Here is a 24125-nt window from a genome sequence, read left to right as displayed (position 1 = left end):
ACAGAGACCAGAAGATGAGGCCAATAAGGAACAGCTGAAATGAACAATATGAACTGCTTCCTGGCTGATTAGCCAGCTGCTTAAAAAGTAGGAAGACCCATAGGGATAACACCCTGCCCTGAGCAGGGATAATACAGAGATAATAATCTGTCTCCTGAGGTGAAAGCACAGGTAAATGCTCTCTGCCATGTTAATCCTACACCAGACGTTGCTGGTGGGCAAAGCACTCACCGGACCCGTTCCATCTCACTAGCTGTCTTCACCACGGCAAAAGGCTCCCGTCGACTCCAATCCCAGAAGTGGATCTCATTGGCAGTGGCAATCAGCAGGAGCTGAGCCGTAGGGTGGAAAGCCAGGGAGGCAATGGCATTGTTGCTATCTGTGAACCAGCTTTCACTGCCACCCTATGAATGAACAAATCCCAGACATTCTTAGGTTACAAGCTGCCAGCAGACTGAGATGTCAATTTCAAAAAAAAAAAAAAAAAAGGGTCCATTTAACATAAAACGACTACTTGTGGGGCCTACTTTAAGTATGTCCTCTGAAAACGACGTACAAAACCAGTGATCTGGCAGTGTCACCAACTTTATCAGAAAAACATTACTGTCAGCTCAGTTTTGTCATCTACAATCCATAAGCAATGAGCACCCGCACAGCTCCTGTTTCTGTAGCCTGTGAAAACTCAATCTTGGTGCATGACATGGTGCACAACAACCCACTAGCCAGTCACCAGGACAAGGAGCACATTGCTTTGACGATCATGATCAGAATACAGTACAATCCTTGATCTAAAACAAGAGAAATCCATCCTGAAGACGTCTTAGAGTGTCCTGTACTATGTCACAATGGGCAGACAGTTAAATAGGGTGTTCATCTTAGAATGGAGGGCTGTCGGCTAGACTCCCTATCAGTAAGTAGGCAATGATTACTGAGTAAGTACTCAGATATAGTTCTAAGAACCTGGCTAGTCTCTCCTCCAGCGTTAAGAACCCAAGGGTAAACAAGTCTCTGCATTTAGAATACCAAAGAAAAGGAAACACTTACGTGTAAATCCCAAATCCTAACCTCCCCATCTAGGCAGCCAGAAGCAATAAGGCCTGAGATGGTGGGATGAAAAGTGACACACCATGGAGTGCGGCGGTGTCCGATCAGAGAGTGAACACACTTGCCTGTCTTCACCTCCGTGATATAGATATTATGGTTTACATGGGTGGAGGCCAAGAGAGTCCTAGGGAATCAAAGAGGAGGAAGTAAATGTGAAGCATGTGGGAGGGTAACAAACTTTATCAGCTTTGGACAAAAAATGAAAATTGATACTTATTCCCCATCCCAACATGAAAAAAACTACGCCTTGGGCATTACAAACAACAGAAAACATTCTCATCTTTAAAAGCTTTTGGCTTCTCCATTCTGTCCCCAGATGACACATAACCCCTTCAGAGAATACTTTTTCCAGCAGGGAAAACTATCACACTATTGGTGGCCTACATCACACAGGCAAAGGATTCTTATTGAGAAACTTTCCAAGTTTTGATCCTCGACGTTCATAGATTCCTTTGCTTATTCCCATTATTTTTATGGTTAGCACTGCTCATCTACTTTCTTTCCCTTTCTGATAACACTGGCAAAGCTCTGTTCATTCAGTGCTTCAAAGAGCCTTTACGGATTTGACTTGGAAGATCAAGCTAGGCCAAATACAGAGAAAGCAATGCTGTCACAAGTCTCAGGTAAAGTTTAGGTAAGGACTAGGTACCTGTCTGGGCTGAAGGCCAGTAAAAAGGTAGAGCGTGGACTATCCGGCAGTTCTACTCTCTGAGAAACAAACAAACAAAAGTTAAAATACATTATTTATAAACTATGGCTCACTCTATCTCAAAAGCACCAAACCATTCTAGACTAGTATTTACAGTGTAAGCTTAAAAACTGGAGACAATGATCAAGCTACAAATTGAGAGAGATAAATCTAAATTACCTTCAGGAAAAGTATCTAGCTCTAAATAAAAATGATATTTCTAGCCCATTATGCTTCCAAATTTATTAAAACCTCCCCCCCACAAAAAACCAAGTTAGATATATCAATTCTCCTACACAAAATAAATTGTACCCCAACTCTATGTCATTAACCCATTCTAAGGCCCCATTCTACCGTCACCACTACAACTCCTATGTGAAAAACACCCATTTTTCTCACCTTGCCCTCCCATTTCATCCACCGGGTTTTATCTTCCACCAGCTCCTGCAGAAGTCGCTGAGCTCCAAAGGTCCGAGTGCCCCGTTCTCGCCCCCAGAGTATCCGGACAGCATTCTTCTCTGGAACAACCTTCATGGTCCTCAGTAGCCACTGTCACACCAGGCCCGGGAAGAGAAGGAGTGAGCAATAGCTCTACACGCTGAAGCAGCTAAAATGAGGCCATTCAGGTCCTTGTAAGTTGCCTTCATGGAAATCTAAGGTATAGACATTAACGTCAAAGAACATCTATTCTGCAGTCAGAGAAGGTTCCCACTGCAAATACGATTCTAGCTCAAAGAGGAAAGTACTGTTCTTTTCATATTTAATGACACCTTCTCAGAAAAGACCCTTCTCCCAGAACTTTTCTTCCAAGAATATTACATCCTTAAATTCCTCCCATATCCTCCATAGCTCAGCCTTATATCTAAAGAACAGACCATTGTCTAAAGGAGTTATTCTTTTTATCAGGCAGTAAGAACTTTTTTACTAACCAAAAGGTCTAAAACCCTGTCAAAAACAAAACAAATCACAACACAATACCTGCACTCTGGGGACTTCCCTGGCCGTCCAGTGGTTAGGACTCCGTGCTTCCAATGCAGGGGTCACAGGGTCAATCCCTGGTCCAGGAACTAAAATCCTGCATGGCACACAGCACGGCCAAAAAAAAAAAAAAAAAAATCTGCACTCCCCGCTCTGTGCCAAGCTGCTTCCCTAGTTGCTGGTAGTCCTCCTTATCACTTGGGCAGCCTCCAAACTAAAGGACAAGTAACCGATTTTAAAAGGCTATTACTTAAGGTATGGTTCTTATGCAGCAGCTTCAATTCTATCTCCTACCTAAAAGCAAGTGCACAGAACCCCTTCGAGGTACCTTTCTCATTCTCTTTTTCTCTTCCCCACTCAAGTTCCAGAATAGAGGACAGAGGAGGAAAGAAAAGAAAAAATTTCAATTCCTTTTTCTCATCCACTGCAAGCCTTAACGGTATAAAACTGTCATAAAATAAACACAAATTCTACTAAAATGTCAACTAGCAGCAAAGTATACACATGTGCAACAATTAAAGAACTGTGGTCCCTCCAAACAATGGAATATGCAGCCCAATGAAATGGCATTTGAAAAGAATATGTATATAAACCTCATTCATTGCAACACTGTTTCTTCAACTATATTTTGAAAAAATTCAAATATACAGAAAAGTTGAAAACAGTAGAATAAATACCAACTACTCACCACTTAGACTCAAGAATTGCTAATATATTGTCAAATTTGCCTCATTTATCTCCATGGATAGAGATATATAAGGGTTGTTTTAATTTTCCTGTGAACCATTTCAGCAGGCATTGAGATACTCTAACCCTATATACCTCACTGTGCATCTAAGAATGAAGACATTTAACTTCATAACCACAATACCATTATCACACCCCTTGTCATTTGTACCTTTAATACACCAAATACACCAAAAAGTGTCTAAAAAAAAATCCAGAACCCAATCAAGGTTCAAGCAACAAATTTGGATGTTATGTCTCTTTAGTCTCTTTTACTCTAGAATGGCCTCCAAGTTTTATTTTGGTTGGTTCTGTTTATGCTTGTTTGTTTGTTTACAACACAAGCTTTTTAAAAAGAACAGGAGAGTTGACTTGTTGACTTGCAGTTGACAGTTACATCCTAGTTTTGTCTGGTTATTTCCTCACAGTGCCATTTAGCTTGCATCTCTATCCCTAATACTTCCTGTAAACACTGACTAGATTTAGGTTAAGAGGCTTGAGCAAAAATGCTTCTCAGGTGATGCTACTACCTACGTACCTCATCTCATGATGCAGCACATCATATTCTCAGACTGTTCCATTTAGTAAGACTTGGTAAATTACATGATCATCTGGCAAAACATGATCACTTGGTTGAGTCTGTAACAGCCAGAGCTCTCTTTATAAAGGTATATTTCCCCCTTTACAACTACTGATCTGTGGCTAACATTTGGCACCATGTGAATATGCTGTTCCTCTTCAACCTTTTGCTTAATCGTTTAGCAGTCACTGATGATTCCTTTTTAAATTATTTCATTTGGGGGCTGGAATACGTTGATTTTCCAACTCCATCATTATTTCTACATTTATTAGCTGGCATTCTTCTATAAAGAACTTTCCCTTAATAACTGAAGCAGAGGGTTTCCCTGGTGGCGCAGTGGTTGAGAGTCTGCCTGCCAATGCAGGGGACACAAGTTCGAGCCCTGGTCTAGGAAGATTCCACATGCCGCGGAGCAAATGGGCCTGTGAGCCACAACTACTGAGCCTGCGCGTCTGGAGCCTGTGCTCCGCAACAAGAGAGGCCGCGATAGTGAGAGGCCCGCGCACCACGATGAAGAGTGGCCCTCGCTCACCGCAACTAGGGAAAGCCCTCGCACAGAACCGAAGATCCAACACAGCCAAAAATAAAAAATAAATTTAAAAAAATTTTTAAAAAAGCTTAGGTGCCCAAAAGGTCCTTTAAAAAAATAATAATAATAAAATAACTGAAGCAGAGTAAATGCTTAATTTTTTTCCCTTTAATTACTACTTCTTATAGTTTGTAATAGCAAAAATTGGGCACAACCCAAGTCTCTAAAGGGGACTAAATGACTAATCTACGGTAAGGAAGATTCTCTGGGTACTGATAGCAAGAGATCTCCAAGATACATTGTTCAGAGGAGGAAAAAGCAAGGAGCAAAACAACATATATAGTAAGGCTAACTTTTGAAAAAGAGAAAAAGTTAATGGTCACTTATTAGGGACTGAAGGGACAAGGTAAATGGAGACAAAAATAGAAGCTAGACTTCTCAGTGTTTTTGTTTTATGTCATTTTAATTTTTGAAATTACCTATTCAAAATTTATTTTTAAAATATTTAATAATGTGAAAAAAATACATGTTAAGTGAAAAAAAGCAGAACAGAAAATTATATATACAGTATGATCCCAATTTTATTTTTTTTTTAAATCTTTAAGAATAATGATAGAGGCACTTCCCTGGTGGCCCAGTGATTAAGAATCCACCTGCCAATGCAGGGGACACGGGTTCAAGCCCTGGTCCGGGAAAATCCCACATGCCGCGGAGCAACCAAGCCCGTGTGTCACAACCGCTGAGTCTGCGCTCTCGAGTCCGTGAGCCACAACTACTGAGCCCGCATGACACAACTACTGAAGCCCGTGCGCCTAGAGCCCGTGCTCCGCAACAAGAGATGCCACCGCAATGAGAAGTCCGCACACCGCAACGAAGAGTAGCCCCCGCTCACCACAACTAGAGAAAGCCCGCGTGCAGCAATGAAGATCCAATGCAGCCAAAAATAAATAAATAAATAAATAAATTTTTAAAAATCATAAAAAAAAGATAGAAGAGAAATATAAAAAGTATTAACCATGGTTCTCTTTGGGTGGCAGGATTATAGGTGACAATCATCAGAAAAGGCAGCGTTCTTTTCATTGTTTAAACTTAAAAAGTAATAAATGCTTATTGTAAAAAGTCAAACAATAATCAGCTCTTTACACTTCATGAAAGGCTGCAATCTAAAAAGTACATAACTAGATGCATCCAAATACAGAAGGAAAAATATTTATCGCCTGTGCTGAAATGAGTTTTCTCCCTGGAATATTAAAATTTAAAAAGTCAGAAAGATTCTACAGAAAAACATAATTCCAAGTTCCTAGTCGCATACACCACAAAGTTCCCTAAGGACTGACTGAGGAACACTCTAGCCTGTATCCTTGTAGTACAGCTCCCATCCCCCAGTAGCCTACAATATAAATACTATGTACACACTGAATATGTCAACACAGTGCAGGCCAACCTCCTGCATAAACTAAGGATGAACTAACTGGAAAGAAATAATCTCCTTGGTGACCCTGACAACTCATGGTTTAAGACCAAAAGTCTGGAAGTGAAACTGCCACAAAGTTGAATAATTACTAACCAGGAAGGTGGCAGAAATACAGTTACCATCCATTCACCTTAACCCTTAACTGAGCCTATAATTTTTTTAGAGCCAATCATTCTTTTACCTAATATAGAGAAGTTCAGCAGAAATGAGTTTTGAGGGTTCCTTGCCCTATAGTGCAACATTAAAAGTACTTTCAGAGAAATATATTTAAACCATTTATAATCTTATAACATGTGGTGAACACAGCAGCAGTCCAATTCCTAAAAAAAGTCTGACCTTCTGACCTCGTGTAACTCAAGAGGAAGAAAATATAGGTCACAAACACTGGATGATTCAGAAAACTGTGATGCAGTCTGAAGTTCCTACAGGAATCAGAAGGACGAGGGAAGAGCTGCTACAAATACCAGTTATCAAGAAAACTCAAAAACTAAAGCTCAGGATTACTGAAGAGCTTGTCTACCAATTCCCAGAGACCTCGACACACCAACAGTTCAAACAAGAGAAAGTCTGACTGATGGCAAGAAGTCAAAGGAACTAAAACAACTGCAGAGTCTCTCTTTTGTCTGAAAAAAAAAATATTTGCTCAGTTTCTTTAAAAGGATAAGGGGCCTTCTCCTGATACACTCCTTACAGCCACCTGAGAAGAAATTTTACTTTGTTCTCCATAAAGAACAAAAGGAGCTAAATCAAACTGCAGTCAGGCAGGCCTGTTGCTGAGGAGGAAGTACCAGTCAAGTGTGTTTTTCATTCCTCTTTTTAAAAAGGAGGAAGAAACAAGTTTCCCAATCTGTCCCTTAAACCAGATTGGGACAAAGGGTGCCAAGAAGAGTCTTTGTGATACCATTACACAGGCCCCCGGAATCAATTCTCAATCACCAAAAGCCTTGTGCACGTACAACCAAATGGGCACAACTGGGATATGTACATAACACAAATATTATTTGTTATTCCACCCCATTTCTAACCACCCCCCCCATAACATGATGATCACTCTAAAAAGATGGGAGGATAACCACCTTGAAAGGTTTTCTCTGCTTAATTGTAGGACAAAATTATATTTAACGAGCACTAATAAAAGTCACCTAGAGATTATGCACAGCCCAGTGGAAACTGAAGTCAGACTTACAGGTCCTCCTTGCAATTTGATCACCCTATGCTAGCAATTTCACTCCACCTTCAAGCAATATGACTTTAGACAAGTTATTTAACATCTTTGAGACTTTTTTGCCCCCTCTGTAAATAGGAATTGCAATATCTGCCTCATCAAGTTGTTGTGAGGCTCCAATAAGAAAAGTGTGGCGGAGCATTAAGACCACTGCTGTTACTGTTGTCATTACTATTGAATCCTCTTTGGGGTTCACCATGGTTTCCCCCACCAAACAACATGGCCAACTAAAACCTCTGAGACCTGAGATGCCACGATTCCCAAGGGTAGCAGATTCCTAAGAAACATTTCAAAGGCTGTTACCAGACAACAAAATAAAAAGTACTCAGGGAAAGTATTGTACTCATTTGTGTGGCAAAAATAATTAAATGAGATTTGGGCTACCTCTACATAAAAAGTGAATTAAAAAACAGAACCAACAACTTAGAGCTATATCTGCAAAACCTGGCTAATAATTCACACCCCAAATCCTCCCTATCAATAGCATTCCAGGGGGGTGAATCAGAAAGTTATTAGGCCTGGAAGCACTGTTAAAATGCAGTCCAATGATCTCATTATTTGAGGAACTGCATCTCTCTTCACTTCACTATGCCCATGTAGGCAAAGTCTAAGAGTCAAATCAGCCATGTAATACCAACATATATCCCAAAATAACATACAGGATTCAACCCAAGGTTAATTTTTTTGTTTTTGTTTTTTCTTTTTTGGCCGCGCTACGTGGCATGTGGGATCTTAGTTCCCCAACCAGGGATCAAACCCGCTCCCCCCACACTAGAAGCACGGAGTCTTAACTGCTACACCGCCAGGGAAGTCCTGAGGGTTAACTCTTTAAAAGAAAAAAGAAATCCTTTAAATACTAAACCTAGGATCACCTGCATAAGTAGAGTTCTCCCAACAACTGGAAAATTAACTACAAAATGTCAGGCCTTTAATTAGAGGCCTAAAAGTGGCCCAGTACTCTTCAGAAACTCCATGTGGGTGGAAATACACAGGGTTTTCTACAATTGGCAGCTTTGTTTTCATTAATAGGACTTTCTACAGGGCATTTCAGGACACTTCAAATGACACCATATATGATCCGAGTCCAAAAATGTAAGCACCACAGCAGCAACCATCCCTGCCTCTATATAGCTCTTGTCTGACTCCCAGAGTAGACTCAACTTGGAGGGGAGCAGGGAATTTGGGGCAAAGCATCACAAATCTAGAACTGTAAACAGGTAACAAATTCTGAAAGCAAACACACCTGGAAGCATAAAAACTTCAACTATTACCTGAGTTGTGTATCTACTGTATGCGGAGTACTAAAGGATATCCCAGGATATACCAAACTGCTAATTGTGGTTTAAGTCTAGATAGAGAAACTTTAAGTAATGTTTGTTTAATTTTTTTATCCATAATTTCTAAATAAGAGATAGTATAGTATAGTGATATATGGGTCCTGAAATCAGACTGGCGATTGAATCCTGGCTCTGTCATTTTCTTGGTACATGAAGGTTTCTTGGTACATGAAGGTTTCTTGGAATAGTTACTTAACCTCCCTGTACTCCAGTTTCATCATCGTAAAAGATAGTATGTATATGATAGGATTACCACAAGGATTAAAAGACTTACCAAATGAAAAGTGCTTGCTATTATATAATTCCAGTGCCTGTACCAAAATAATACCTTCATTCTATAATGAAGAATTACAGAATCTAATGAGAAAAAAAATATTGAAGGCCACAAGGTCCTATAAACAATCAGACTAATTAAAGACAAATTCTTCTAGGCAAAATGAGACTGTCCACTGCAAAGGTCTCCAAACCATTTCATATAAAAAAAAAAAAAAAAACTTACCACTGTAACCTTTAAAAAGAAAAATAATAAAATCTCGAGATAATGGTTAAAATAATAATAACTAACACTTTCATAGTCCTTTTCATTCCCACTGTTCTTAGCACTTTACATAAAGTAACTCATTTACAATCCTCAGGTACATGAGGCCCTAAGAGAACAAGTCACACTGTCGGTGCTGGATTCAGAATCCAAACCCAGGCAGTCTGGCTCCAGAGTCTACATACTTCATTACAACAGAAAACTCCCTAATGCCTGAGATAAAACCTCCTATGTGGTCTCTCTCCTATTTCACGTACTAGTCTCACATGTATTAGGCCCTCAATCAACATTTCACTGTCTTACCACATCAACTGGAAATCAGCTTGCTTTCTATTTTTAATGTTCATTTCCTCAAAGGTCAAGAAATTAAAGAATGATGCTGAGGGGAATTCCCTGGCAGTCCAGTGGTTAGGACCCTGCACTTTCACTGCCAAGAGCACGGGTTCAATCCCTGGTGGGAGATCTAAGATCCCACAAGCCCCATGGTGAGGCCAGAAAAAAAAAAATGATGCTGAGGAAAAATGAAAAAAATTCTCATTCCTTCCTTTACAGCAACTTATTTACATAGTTTTTGCGAGAAAAGGGGACTTCAAAACCTTTAACCAGAAATAACTCTGAATTTGATAAAGTGCCAAATAAGACTATATCATGAAATTCAGCTACTATATGTTTACCCTACAAACCTACCAACTCCATCCAAATAAGAAAAATTACCTATTAGGAAATAGAGATAGATGCCACAGTAATTTACTTTTGTACGGCAACCAGGATAGAACATAAATCTCAAAAAACAGTCAACAAAGAATGTGATTGAACATACTCTGTCATGTCTGTGCATACCCCTTTGTCAAACATGAAATATGACATCAACACACCTGAGAAAAGAAAAAGGGGAGTCTTCAATGTAGAGCCTCATACCAACCCTTTCTCATCCACATGGCAGACACATATGCTAGTGACCTCCCTGCATTGCTAGAGTTAGGATTCTCCACAACTAATTTAGTCTACCTGTCTGTGATAGGTTCTCTCCAAGGACAGTCTCCATCAATTCCTTCTACCCTACTCCCATGCTGCTCTGCCCATCAAGAGATAAGAACATATTTTTCTCTCCCTGAATCTGGGCTGACCCTGTGACTTGCTCTGACCACAGAATATGGCAGAAGTGATGATGTGCCAGTTCCAGGACTGACAGCATCCACTTTCACTCCTGGAAGCCAACCACCAGGCTGCAAAGAAATTCAGGATGTCCCACTGGAGACAAAGACCATATAGAGAGACCTGGATGATAAGACACTACTAGGAGAGGCCACATTGAAGGTGTCAGAACAGTGAGTTGAAACCCTGTTGCCCTGTCTAACCCAGCCCAGCCACCAGCTGAAAGCAGACAAATGAGTGACCCCAACTGATGCGACACAGGGCAGAAGAACCAACCAGACAAACCCTGCCCAAATTCCTAACCCACAGGATCGTGAGAAACACATCATTGTCTCAAGCCACAAATTTGGAGGTGGTGTGATACTGTGATTTATTATAAGAAATACATATTTGGTCTTAGTCCCCATTTTTGGCACAGAGCTCCTAAAACCCTTGAAATTTCCTGAGTGATAGAAGTATTTTGTCATTCATAAGGAGTCTCTTTTAAACGTATGCTAATAGGTGACTTAGGGAGGTACCCCTAGAAAGCCTCAGGATGGGGCTGGTCACCAGAAAGACCAAGTGATTAGAAGGTTGGAACTTTCAGTCCCACCCACTGACCTCTGGGAGAGGAAAGGGGATAGATGGGCCTGCAGATTAAGCGCTATAAAACCTATTGAAGGGACTTCCCTGGTAGCGCAGTGGTTGGGACTCCTCGCTCCCAGTGCAGGGGACCCGGGTTCAATCCCTGCTCGGGGAACTAGGTCCCACATGCATGCCACAACTAAGAGTTTGCATGCCACGACTAAGGAGCCCGCATGCCGCAACTAAGGAGCTGGCGAGCCACAACTAAGGAGCCCACCTCCCGCAACTGAGACCCAGTGCAACCAAATGAATAAATAAATGGATATAAAAAATACATATACACACACATACATCCATACATACATACTACTGAACAAGATCTGATGAGTTTCCAGGTTGGTGAACACATTCACAGCCCAGGAGGGTGATGCACCCCAGTTCCACAGGGACAGAGGCTCCTGTGCTTGGGACCCTTCCAGATCTTGCCCTATGTACTTCTTCATCTGGCTGTTCATCTGAATCCTTTATAATAAACTGGTAAATATAAGTAAATATTTGAGTTCTGTGAGCTGCTCTATCAAATTAGTCCAACCCAAGAAGGGGGTTGTGGGAACCTACCACCTATAGCCCATCAATCAGAAGCACAGGTTACAACCTGGACTTGCAATCAGCGTCTAAAGTTGAGGGGGTGCAGTTTTTTGGGACTGAGCCCTTAAACCTGTGGGATCAGATATTATCTCCAGGTAGAGAGTGTCAGAACTGAGTTAAATTTGTAGGACACCCGGTCAGTGTCTGCTGAGAATTGGAGAAATACTTGCCAGTTTTGGGGGAAAAAACACACATCAGAGGTGGTTTTTGTACAGCAACAGATAACTAAAACAATACTACCTAATACCCAGTGTACGTAATGCCTTATTAGGACTCTATCTTCCTCACTAGACCACAAGCTCTGTGAGGGCAAAAATCATGTCTGTCCTAGTCCAGTACCTACTTTAGTGCCTAACATAGAAGAGAATGAATATGTGTGTGTATTTATATCCAACCATGAGGAAAGCCCAAAACAAACACCAAACTCTCATAAATAGCAACACCTAGGTGAAAAAAAAACGTGGTCAGTTATAGGTGGTGCTGTTGTTTCACGGTCATAAATTCAATTTCTATGAGTCAAATATCTCCAAAAAGAGAAAACTTTGTACCATTAACTAATCTCAACAAGTCATTTCATTATGTACATGTCATTAATCAAGACAAGGCCAGGAAACAGAGTATGCACAGGGCAAATCCATCCATACCACTACTAAGGGGGAAGGGGGGGCTAAACCTTAAAAAATACATATACAGAGATGACAGGAGTCTTTTGTACTTTTTATACTCATATAACAATGCTTCTTTATACTCATATTTGAAACACAGCATATTTAGAACAAAATACAGAAGCAGTGGATTCTCTGAGAACAACGTTGGGAATATGGGATATTGTATCTTCTGAGCTTGAGAGTGCTGGATATAAAAGTGATGTGATTTAATGGGTAAAGACAAGACTAAGAGGTAAGAAGCTTCAATGACTGATTTCTACCACTGAGGTGTTATATAATCTTGAACAAATCACACTTTACATATAAAAACTGAAAGTAATAACACCCTCTCTTTCTACCTTAAAGGAATAATATCCTTGGTGTATCTTAGGAGTCGCAAAAAGTTCAAGGCAGGATTACAACTTTTCTAAGTAAAAGCCAAGTTAGGAACCAACAGTAATCAGAATAAACAATAAATGGGACTTCACACAAAGAAGTCCAGCACATGCAGCTCTAAGAGAAAGTGCAAAGGAAACTACAGTGGCTATGAAGCAGAATCAGAGAGTACCTCTAATTAATCACCTGACAACCTAAAAGCAAATAATTTGATGGAATCAAGACCTATACAACCAAAATTATACACAGCCCCTTTATAAGCAGCCAAAGACCAGAAATAAAATGTTAATAGAACCTGCACCTGTACTGTAGACATGCACAGCATTTATGTTCAATTACAAATACTCTAAAATACAACTCGTCTGCCTCTAGAAAGTTAGGCTAAGAGATAATAGTGAATCAAGTACCTGTAAAAGGTTGTCAGCCCAAATGTACCAAGAGATAAGCAAGCAATGTAACCTCTTTTTCTCATATCTACACCCCCCAGGGTGTTTTTTCTATATAAACTCAGTGTAAGGCAGACCACTACAGGGTATATCACAAATAAGCTAACAACTTTCCAAAATGCTTTGAAGATATAAAACTAAATAAATTCTAGTGACTGTTATTATAATGAAGGGGAGGAAAAAAACACCAGCTTTTCTGCTATAGATTTTGCTGACTATGGCTTCCTAAAGTAACTCACAATGATATAACCTAATGTCTGCAACATAGTAAAGTTTACGCTCAAAAACAAAGTATGATCAAAGCTAGAAACAAAAAGCCATAAGACCCAAATTTGAGACTGACAATCTTCCTTACTCTCACTTACCTCAGAAGAATAAAGAGAAAAGAAATGAAGCTTCACCTGAAAACTCTTCTGGGGAAAACAGTGAGCTGAGAACCCCTGAAAACTCAAGGAAGAACACAGAGGAAACCACTGAACCAAAAAGAAATTGAAGCTCAATTTTTGAGTCCCAACCTATCAACAGAATCAGGACCAGGAAGGCTACTGCTAAGTGCACAAAAATGGCAAGAGATTTCCTACTCGCAGGCAAAAAAGAAAGAAAGAAAAAATAAAAGAGTAGCTTTTGATGGAAGAAATTTCACAGAGACGAAAACAGCTTAACCCCAGAAATGGGAACTGACCCCAGCTGCCTCAGGCAAACAGGCCTAATGGCTTTGGCAACAACATACCTTTCATCCACCAACAACATTAGGAGGCTGAAGTAGAGCCGATTTCAAATCACGAAGGATCACATCTTTCTGTTTTCTGCGTAGTCTTTGGGAAAAAGAGTCCAGCTCTCCTCCCGGAGTACCACACTGCCCCCAGTAGTTCCTGGAAACTCCTGGAGCCACAGCAACAGTACTGTAAAAAGCTTTGAGAACGTTAAGCCAGGTATCCTCACAAGCCCAGACAGGTAAGATTACTCACCAGACAAATAAGAAAATTTAAACCTGGAAGAGGTTAAGAAATTCATCTAGGTTTGCAAGATGAGTCAGTAGGCAAAGCAGGATTTGAATTCAGGCTTTTCCTTCAGATAGTATCAGAGCTTGACTCTCAGTCCTTGGCTCAGCAGATACTGTGTTCAGTGTTCTCCAATGTTAGAGTCAGCCCAGGTCAGGTTCTTGGCTGACTAGAATAGGGAAAGGAAAAATTTCCCTCAAGGCTTCAGGAAAAGGAGAAGTCAAATTATTAAATGCAGAGCTCTTACGCTAAAAGGTCCAGATGCCCTTCCACCTTGCCAATCACATTTCTCAGCCAATCAAAATAAGGCACTGGATTTTAAGAACCTAGTCATTTTAAGCTCTGACTAGAAGTTGGATTGTATTTCCCCTACTTCCCAAATAAAAAACACTTAAGGGGGACTGGAAAGATGCAAAAGCAATAACAGACAGCCAGCAAGTGTTTACTGAGTATCTATGTACTCAGCACTATTCTAGGCACTGAGGATACTACAGCGAATGAGAACATACCTGCCCTCAAGGAGCTTATGTGATTATTTATGTAATTAAAAAAATGATGACACTTTCAAGTACTGATAAATGTTAGGAAGAAAATATGAAAAGTAATGTTTTTGGGGGGGATAGATTAAAGGAAGGAAATCAACAGTTCAGAATCACATTCTAGTTTTCTATGACTATGAGCCTGAGAAAATATGAATAACTCAGGAGAAACTTTAAAATATTTTCATACAAACTAATACTACAATAAATATAATCCAACATCACTTCCTATTTTTAAATAATTATATATAAGACTAAATTTGAAATAGCATTCAAAGAAAGTATTCTTACCTCAAAAGTTACAGCAATCTTAAAGCCTTACAAGTACATGGCAGTAAGATCCCAATATTTATCCAATCATCCACCAACTGATAAAGACAAGCCCAGTGGCAGAATATAACACATATATTTAAAGCAATACTTTTATCGAACATTCACTGAATATGTGCTATACACCTGACAGTGCTAAGCACTTTTCCACACATTATCTCATTTACTTCTCACAGCAACACTATGAAGATAAGTACTATCATTATCCCCATTTACAAGTCACAAAACTGAGGCTTAGAGAGAGGTTAAATGATTTGTCCATGTGGAGGAGAGATTCAAAATCAAATCAGATGGGACTTCCCTGGCAGTCCAGTGGTTAACACTTTGCCTCCAAGGCAGGGGGAGCGGGTTCGATCCCTGGTCAGGGAGCTAAGATCCCACAGGCCTCAGAGCCAAAAAACCAAAACATAGAACAGAAGCAATATTGTAACAAATTCATTAAAGACTTAAGAAAAAAAAAAATCAGATGCTAAAGTGCATACTCTAACCACTATACTATATTGCTTCTATAGAACAAGCACTAAACCTCAGATACAGAAAAAAACCCTTTTCGTGTCCTCACACCTAGGTCAAAATTACAAAGAGTTATTTAATTCAGGAGACAGAAAGAGAAGGAATAAATCTGAATGAATCTGAGTCAGAACACAGTGCTATAACCTTAGGCAAATTCCACAATACCCATGCCTCAACCTCCCTATCTATAAAGGAGTTAACCACACCAGCGCTAACCATTACTTGCCTCCTGGTAGGTTGTGAGTGTTAATTATTATTTGTAATAAATACACAGCTCATCAGTTGAAAGAAACAAGGAAAACTACAGCATTATTATTATTGCCTTGTTGCTAGAGCAAAACACCAGAAATCAACATAAATAAGTTATGTACACCAAGAACGTAGGGTTTGAATATGTACTTTGAAAGGCAATCATATAATTAGTTGTTTTACCTCTAATTTTTTTCCTTTTTTTTTTTTTTTTAATTTAAAAAAGCAATACAGGGACTTCCCTGGTGGTTCAGTGGTAAAGAATCCATCCTGCAATGCAGGGGACGCGGGTTCAATTCCCGGTCGGGGAACTAAGATCCCACATGCCGCGGGGCAACTAAGCCCTCGCGCCAAACTACTGAGCTCGCACACCTCAATGAGGTAGCCCACGTGCCGCAAACTACAGAGCCCACGCGCTCTGGAGCCTGCACGCCACAACTACAGAGCCCACGTGCCACAACTAGAGAGAGACAACCCGCACGCCACAACTAGAGAGAAGCTCTCATGATGCAACGAAGAGCCCGTGCGCCGCAACGACAAAAAAGATCCCACATGCCTTAACGAAGGTCCCGCGTGCCGCACCTAAGACCCAATACAGCCAATCAATCAATCAATCAATCAATCAATAAAGGGGGGCGGGGGAGCAATACAGGAATTTCCCTGGTGGTCCAGTGGTTAAGACTCCAAGCTCCCAATGCAGGGGGCACGGGCTCGATCCCTGACTGGGGAACCAAGATCCCACATGTGGCACAGCGTAGCCAAAAAAAAAAAGCAACACATACCACATGGCATTTACCCCAGAGAACGCATGTTCGCACAAAAAAAGGTACACAAAAGTCCACAGCATCTCTATCAGTAACAGTCAAGAACTGGGAAAAAACTCAGATGTTCTTCAATGGGCAAGTGATTAAACAAACTGAAGTATAGCCAAACCATGGAATACTACTCAGCAATTAAAAAGAAAGGGGCACTGGGACCTCTCTGGTGTTCCAGCAGTTAAGACTCTGCACTCTCAATGCAGGGGGCCCAGGTTCCATCCCTGGTCAGAGAACTAGATCCTGCATGCTGCAACTAAAGACCCGCACAGCCAAATAAATAAATAAGTAAATAAATATTTTTTTTAAAAAAGGAGCACTATTGATTCATGCAATTTGGATGACTCTCCAGGGAATTACACTGATTGAAAAAGGCCAATCCAAAAGGTTACATACTGGGAATTCCCTGGCAGTCCAGTGTTTAGCACTCAGCACTTCCACTGCCTGGGCTGGGTTCAATCCTTGTTCGGGGAACTAAGATCGCATAACCGGCAGCGCAGCCAAAAAAAATTTTTTTTTAATTAAGAAAAAAAAAAAAGGTTACACACTATATGATTTTATTCACGTAACATTCTCTTTTTTTTAATTAATTAATTAATTTTATTTTTGGCTGCGTTGGGTCTTCGTTGCTGCGTGTGGGCTTTCTCTTATTGCGGCGAGCGGGGGGCTACTCTTTGTTGCAGTGCACGGGCTTCTCACTGCGGTGGCTTCTCTTCTTGCAGAGCACGGGCTCTAGGCACGCGGGCTTCAGTAGTTGTGGCTCCCAGGCTCTAGAGCGCAGGCTCAGTCGTTATGGCGCATGCGCTTAGTTGCTCCGCGGCATGTGGGATCTTCCCGGACAAGGGATCGAACCCATGTCCCCTGCAATGGCAGGCAGATTCTTAACTGCTGCGCCACCAGGGAAGTCCCACATAACATTCTGGAAATGACAGGTTGCCAGGGACAGATAGGGCCGGGGAAGTGGGAGATGGGCCATCTTCCCCAGGGGGTATTTTCCCTTGATCATCTGCACAAAAACTTTATTGCAACTTTATCCACTGTACTATCAGATCATTATGATTTGGTGGGGGGGGGAGCAGCAGTGGCTATAAAATGGCATCAGGAGAGATCCTGTGGGATGGAAATGTTCTGTATCTTGACTGTGTCAATGGCAATACCCAAGTTGTGACAGTATACTATGGTTCTGTAAGGTGTTACCATTGGGGAAAACTGGGTAAAGGACACACAGGATCTATCTCACTGTTATTTCTTACAACTGCATGTAAACCTACAATAATCTGTAAACAAAAAGTTTAATCAGAAATGAAGGCAACACGTGCCTCTTGTAACAAGTAAAACAATAGTCTGTGGTCAATCTCTTTCCCTACCTGTCCCATTCCCTCCCTCTTGAGATAACCATGCAAACTCACTGCTCATACAAACAGGCATGCATTTAATACTTTTTGTTTACTGTATCAAAATGGGATCATACATACTACATATTACCCTGCAGCCTACCTTCTTCACCCATCATCCCTATATCATAGAGAGCTTAAAAAAAAAAAAAAAAAAAAAAAAAAAAAATTTTTAAGTGCCAAGCAGGATGGCAGGTATAGAAAATTTTCTGACTAGGGCAAATCTGACAAATGTTTACCGTGCTAATGTGCCATAGCTGAGCCAGGTGCATTCAGTGAGAGCACAATATACAAGTAGCATTCTAAAGAGATCTGCAAAAAATACAAGGTCTTCAGCAGCTCTTCGAGGATCCCATCCCCCTCTCTGCCTCCTCCATGGAACCATCCCGGGGGCCCATGGAGGAAGAAATGCTAAATGATTTCTTTTCAGCAGAAAACTGCAAGCGGGGATAATTCTCCCACATACTGAAGCCATAGCAAACAAACTTCCCTGAAAATGTATTCCTCCTTCAAGCAGAAGTGCAAAATATATTGTTGATAACATTTAAGACACCCATTTGTAAAACAGCAACTACCACTATTAAGCGCTTAATGTTTTATGTACTGTATCTCTAGAGCCCCCTCCTACCCCACTACCATTTTACGGACCAAAACCTGGCTTGATGTGAAATTACTTGCCCATGATCAAACAGCCAGCAAGTGGTAAAGCTGGCATTCAAAGGTACAAGACAAGTGCTTTTTCCACTTTATCAGGTTTTTCTGTAATATCACATGCCAAGAGAAGAGACTGAATAAGTTTAATAAGTGTATTTAGGCAGAATCCATTTTCTAAATGTCTGCTGACTTTGATTCAACCTTTTTTTTCCATTTAGCATGTCTGGGGGGACTATATTATGTGCCAGGACCTATCATAGGTGACAGTGAGAGAGAGGTAAAAACAAACAAACACAACACAGAAAAGGCCTCCAACCTCAAAGAGCATTCAAACTGCAACTGCAATATACTGTAACTGTAACTGCCATATTGATATGTGGCAAGTGTTACCCTCAAGGAAGTACAAAGTGCTGTGGGTTTGAAGAATCCAGCTCTCCTCCCAAAATCAAGTGACATTAGCTTCCTTACAATTGTTCTTAGTTTCAATTCCACTCATATTCTACAAGTCACATATTTCTCTTCGTGATCTCTGGCAAAAGGTCTGCAATGTCCTTCTATACAAAACACTGCCCCAGACATGCTCAATTAGTATGAACAGAAGCTGCCAGCTCAAATCAGCAGAAAGCTCCTTAATGCTGTAATTTTTTGAAATTTTGGCAATGAAAAGAAATTAACCTTTTTGGTGAAATCATGGATGTGCAGAGTTAAAAGTGACTTAGACATCATTTTGAACATAGAGACTTAAAAAGGTAAATTCACTTGTCCATTGTTACAAGACTCACTAAGGGCAGCTCTCAGACAAAAGCCCACGTCTCTCAACTCATTGTACAGAGTTCCTTTCCACTCCTGCTTCTTTCTTTTAAGTCCAATGAAAAACTTAGTGATGTTCAAGTTTTCTCATTTCATCAATGATAGATGCATTCATGAATCATGTGCAGTTTAAAGATGAACTTTATCAAAAACAGACATGCTAAGCATGATGAGATACATATATACAGAGGTAAAGGACTGCCTATCCTTGATAAGGCAGAAGCTCTTCAGGCATTTGGGAAGGCAGTGTTAATACACTAAAAAATTGCCATCATCAACATCATCATCATCTTAGCAATAGCTAGTATTGGGGGGGATACGACTATGAGCCAGGCACTCACAGTATTTACATGATATTTCTTATCCTTACAACAACTCTTGAAAGATAGGTGTTGTACTGTATACTGGTGCACACCAGGTTTAAAGAAGAATCCCCAAATTCCACAGCTACCCAGAGGCTGGGCTAGAATTTAAACTCTAGAGTCCATGCTCTTTTCCCACTATCCTATGCTCCCTAAGAACAGAATAACTGCACTGCACATGTGGCTGTGACATCAAGTCACTTCAAACTCTGACATAATTTCCTGATCGGCAGTTATGTAATTAGCCATCTTTTCAATCTTCAGGTTGTCTTAACTAATTTATTTCATGATTCCACAGCGGTCTTCCATGTTTTCTTCCTTTCCTTTTTTTTGTTTTTATAGAAGCAAAACCCTTTTTCCAAATGAAATCTTACGTGAAAACACTAAAATATAAAAGAGATCAAAGTTGAGCTGCTCTGGTTTAAGCAGAATGGGAGAACCAAAGCTCTTCCTTACTCTCATGGCCATCCCTTAGGCACCTCCAAAGAAAACACTAGCTTAATACAGAAGGCTGCCTTCTCCATCTCAGCTTTCCCACTCACCATCTGTATGAGGACCAGTGGACCTCAAAGCACGATTCTGATAACAGACCTGAGACCCCCTCATGAGGGATCACTTTTTCTTGTCCTTTACAACAGAGAGACCACCATCCACTTCATAGGTTTGTTATTAACATTACATGGAGGAACAAATATAAACTTCCCAGCACACAGCAAGTATTGGAAAGTTGGCTCCCCCCTCTTTAATCCTGCAGAGGTAGCAGTTGTTGCCAATTCAAGAAAGCTCAATAAAATATACTTGATGGTATTTTCAGTAGCAAAGAAGTAAACAAGTAAATGTTCCCACAGCTCAACTAAAATAAACAAACTTAATAAACCCTTCATTAAAGGTACCAATGGTGGGCTTCCCTGGTGGCGTAGTGGTTAAGAATCTGCCTGCCAGTGCAGGGGATACGGGTTCGAGCCCTGATCTGGGAAGATCCCACATGCCGCGGAGCAACTAAGCCCGTGAGCCACAACGACTGAGCCTGCGCGTCTGGAGCCTGTGCTCCGCAACGGGAGAGTCCGCGACAGAGAGAGGCCCGCGCACCGCGATGAAGAGTGGCCCCCGCTCGCCGCAACTGGAGAAAGCCCTCGCACAGAAACGAAGACCCAACACAGCCAAACATAAAAAATATAAATTAATTAATTAATTAAAGAAACGTTTAAAAAAAAAAAAAAGGTACCAATGGTAATACCCCAGCTTAGTTTCCCAGTCAGTCAATGACCCATGGATCTCAAAGCACAATGTTGATAATAGACCTGAGATCCCTTATGAGTTACCATAATGCAGACCGCAAGTGTCAGGTGAATGAGTTAATGTTATTCTGAGCACCTTAAATTTAGCACTTCCTGAGCTGAGCATTTAAATTGGCTACTTAATATTGCATTTAATGAGTATTTTTATGTTCATGTTCTACAACAGAATCTAATGTTCATTTGCCCATCTTCTGGCTTCTATTTCTCCAGGCATTACAAACCAAAAATATGCTGATGTCGTGTGCACCTTCACCTAAGCAACTTAAACCTGGTCCTTCCTAAACTAGTCATTAAGAATCTATTAACTGGAAAGAAAAAAAAAAAAAAGAATCTATTACTTTAGTCTGTTACTGATAATGTGTTCCCTTTTCTATATGTGTAACAGGAGACTAAATCCATTTTCACAGCAAAGAGGTTCTCAGTCCCAATCTAAGCCCAACCAACAACCCTCAAATTATCAGCTTTATGGAAACTGCAGGTGTTGGCTTTGACCCCTACAGTTTAGGAAGAATTATAACAATAATACATCATACAGCCATGAAAAGACTCATTTACAATAAAGAACACAGCCCTAAGCATTCAACTTGGGAGCTAAGAAGATTCAGAATGCTAATCTATTTTACCAGGAGACCTTGAGCAATTCACCTACTCTCTAATGATTATTTCTTCATAAGGAAAATGAAAATATACTCATTAAAATGCCAGAGATACTGTTTGATTAACCATCAAACAACTATTTCCTGCGGTTACCAGGGACCTCAGGAAGTCATCTTTGTCATCTCCCTCATTTCTTAACAAGTGCACACCTAAATCATCCTAGAAAGACAGTTACAAAGTCTTTGGGAAAGATATTTCACAACCTTCCTTGGTAACATTCCAGTATCTTGTAGTCAGGAAGTTCCTTCTAATTTGTAATCTATATCTTTTCCGTTGCAATTAAAACACATTCCCTCTTGTCTTCTCCACTATGGAAAGAGAACATCTGCTTAACGCCACCTGAACAATACTTCAAGAGACTATAAAATATAGGAAACGTATTTCAAACAGCTTCATGTAAATGCCACATGGCTTTCAGTGGGTCACCTAGACAAAGAACGTGATTAAGAGTCTGAAATTCCCAGTTCCATCACTGACTTGCTCTGAAGAAGATATGAAGTTAAAACCATGCAGATGCTGTACCTCAATTATCCCATCAGTAAAATGCAAATAACAAAATGAGTAAAGGAGAACTCAATTCCTCAAAAAGTTAAACACACGAAAAGAGATTCTCAATCCCAATCTAAGCCAACAACTCTCACATCACACACTCTACAGAAACTGCAGATGTTGGCTTTGATCCCTATGGTTTAGGAAGAATCATAACAATTACATTACCATAGGGCTCTGTAATTCCATTCCTAGGTACATACCCAAAACAACTGAAACAAGTACATGCACATGCATGTTTACAGTAGCACTATTCATAATATCCAAAAGGTGGAAACAGTCTAAACAGTTCATTAATGGATGAATGGATAAACAAATTATGGTCTATACATACACAAAAGGTTACATACTAGATGATTCCACTTATATGAAATATCCAAAATATATCAATCCATAGAGACAGAATGCAGATTGCTCATTTCCAGGGGCTAGTGGAAGGGGGAAATGAAGAGAAACTGCTCAATTGGAAAGAGAATTTACTTTGGAATGATGGAAATGTTTTGGAACTAGATAGAGGTGGTGGTTGCACAACACTGTGCAAATGCCACTGAACTGTTGTTCACTTTAAAATGGTTAATTTTGTGTTATGTGAATTATACCTCAATAAATTATTTTAAAAGAAAAAAAAAAAAAGAATGCTAGGAGAACTAATGGGCACAATTACCATAAAATGCTTACCCTTCCCAGGGAAGTCATATAAAATTCCAGGCAGAATGGTAGCCAAAATGTTTAATATTACTTCAATATAGCCAATTAGACTTTGAGCAAAGAATATGTAAATGGGAAACAAAATAGAAAACAAAATAAAGTCTAGAGTTATAATTATATAGTATCCCATATGGAAACAAGAGCCAATAAATAAGTGAATGAATAAAGGGAAATAAAGTAAATAACCAAGCATATCAGCTAATTTGCTATAGCAATAATGACCATAGGAAAGCAGTAAGAAAAAGATAAAGGTAAGGAATGAACTTTAAAAACCAAAACTGGCACTTCCCTGGTGGCACGGTGGTTAAGAATCGGCCTGCCAATGCGGGGGACACAGGTTCGAGCCCTGGTTCAGGAAGATCCCACACACCGCGGAGCAACTAAGCCCATGCGCCACAACTACTGAGCCTGTGCTCTAGAGCCCGTGAGCCACAACTACTGAGCCCTCATGTCACAACTACTGAAGCCCGTGCACCCAGAGCTACTGTGCTCCACAACAAGAGAAGCCACTGCAATGAGAAGCCTGCGCACCGCAACAAAGAGTAGACCCCGCTCGCTGCAACGAGAACGCCCGTGCAGCAACGAAGACCCAACGCAGCCAAAAATTAATTAATTAATTAACTTTAAAAAAAAAAAGAAAAAGTGCTTGCTCAAAGCAGGTGGTTAATAAATATAGTAATAATAAAAAAAAATCCAAACCAATAATACTAAAATACAAAATATCCATTAGGTAGGGCGGTGAAAACAGAAAGGCTAATGATAGCAAAGCTAAAAAGTACATAAAGCCTTAAACTCCGAGGCCACATATAAAGACCATGAGAATCATTATCTCACCATCTTGCGAATATCCTCATTCCCTTGCCCCTTTCTGCTTTAATACAACTTTTTCGCAAGACACCAAGGCTAAGCAGGCAAGGACAACAAAATGAAAAGGTACTGTTCCTATGTTCATGGACCTTATATTACTTCCTCTTAAAGTCTTACTTCTCATGGGAAGACACACGTGGTAATAATCTAAATATACAGACCATCTCCACTTCCTCCCTTTCCACTTCTTAAACCCACTTTAATCTGGCTCTGGCCCTACATTCCTCCAATGCTGTTCTTGCTATGATCATTAGTGATCTCTGTGTTGCTAAATCAAACAAAATACAGGTGATCACTTCCTCCCTGAAACACGCTCCTCTCCCAGTTTCTGAGATTTTCTCTTA

General features: G+C 40.3%; 1 protein-coding gene across 13 annotated transcripts in view; it reads right to left on the bottom strand.

The window, feature by feature from the left end:
- AMBRA1 (autophagy and beclin 1 regulator 1) overlaps nucleotides 1-24125 on the bottom strand; it is a 182584-nt gene that overhangs the window by 148234 nt on the left and 10225 nt on the right. For 10 of the 13 annotated variants that reach the window (XM_082340155.1, XM_082340166.1, XM_082340156.1 and 7 more), the window contains 4 exons: nucleotides 2192-2445; nucleotides 1754-1812; nucleotides 1045-1228; nucleotides 232-404 (listed from right to left, as the gene is read on the bottom strand). In XM_082340155.1, coding sequence (XP_082196281.1) covers nucleotides 232-404; nucleotides 1045-1228; nucleotides 1754-1812; nucleotides 2192-2326 — 551 coding nt within the window. In that variant the 5' untranslated portion in view covers nucleotides 2327-2445. Of the gene's footprint in view, nucleotides 1-231; nucleotides 405-1044; nucleotides 1229-1753; nucleotides 1813-2191; nucleotides 2446-2770; nucleotides 2868-13765; nucleotides 13918-14003; nucleotides 14206-24125 lie in introns of all 13 variants that reach the window. The other 3 variants (XM_082340160.1, XM_082340161.1, XM_082340162.1) reach the window with 3 other exon arrangements.

Source organism: Balaenoptera borealis (assembly GCF_965194805.1).
Source record: "Balaenoptera borealis genome assembly, chromosome: 11".
Taxonomy (NCBI): domain Eukaryota; kingdom Metazoa; phylum Chordata; class Mammalia; order Artiodactyla; family Balaenopteridae; genus Balaenoptera; species Balaenoptera borealis.
This window is presented reverse-complemented; position numbering and strand designations above follow the sequence as displayed.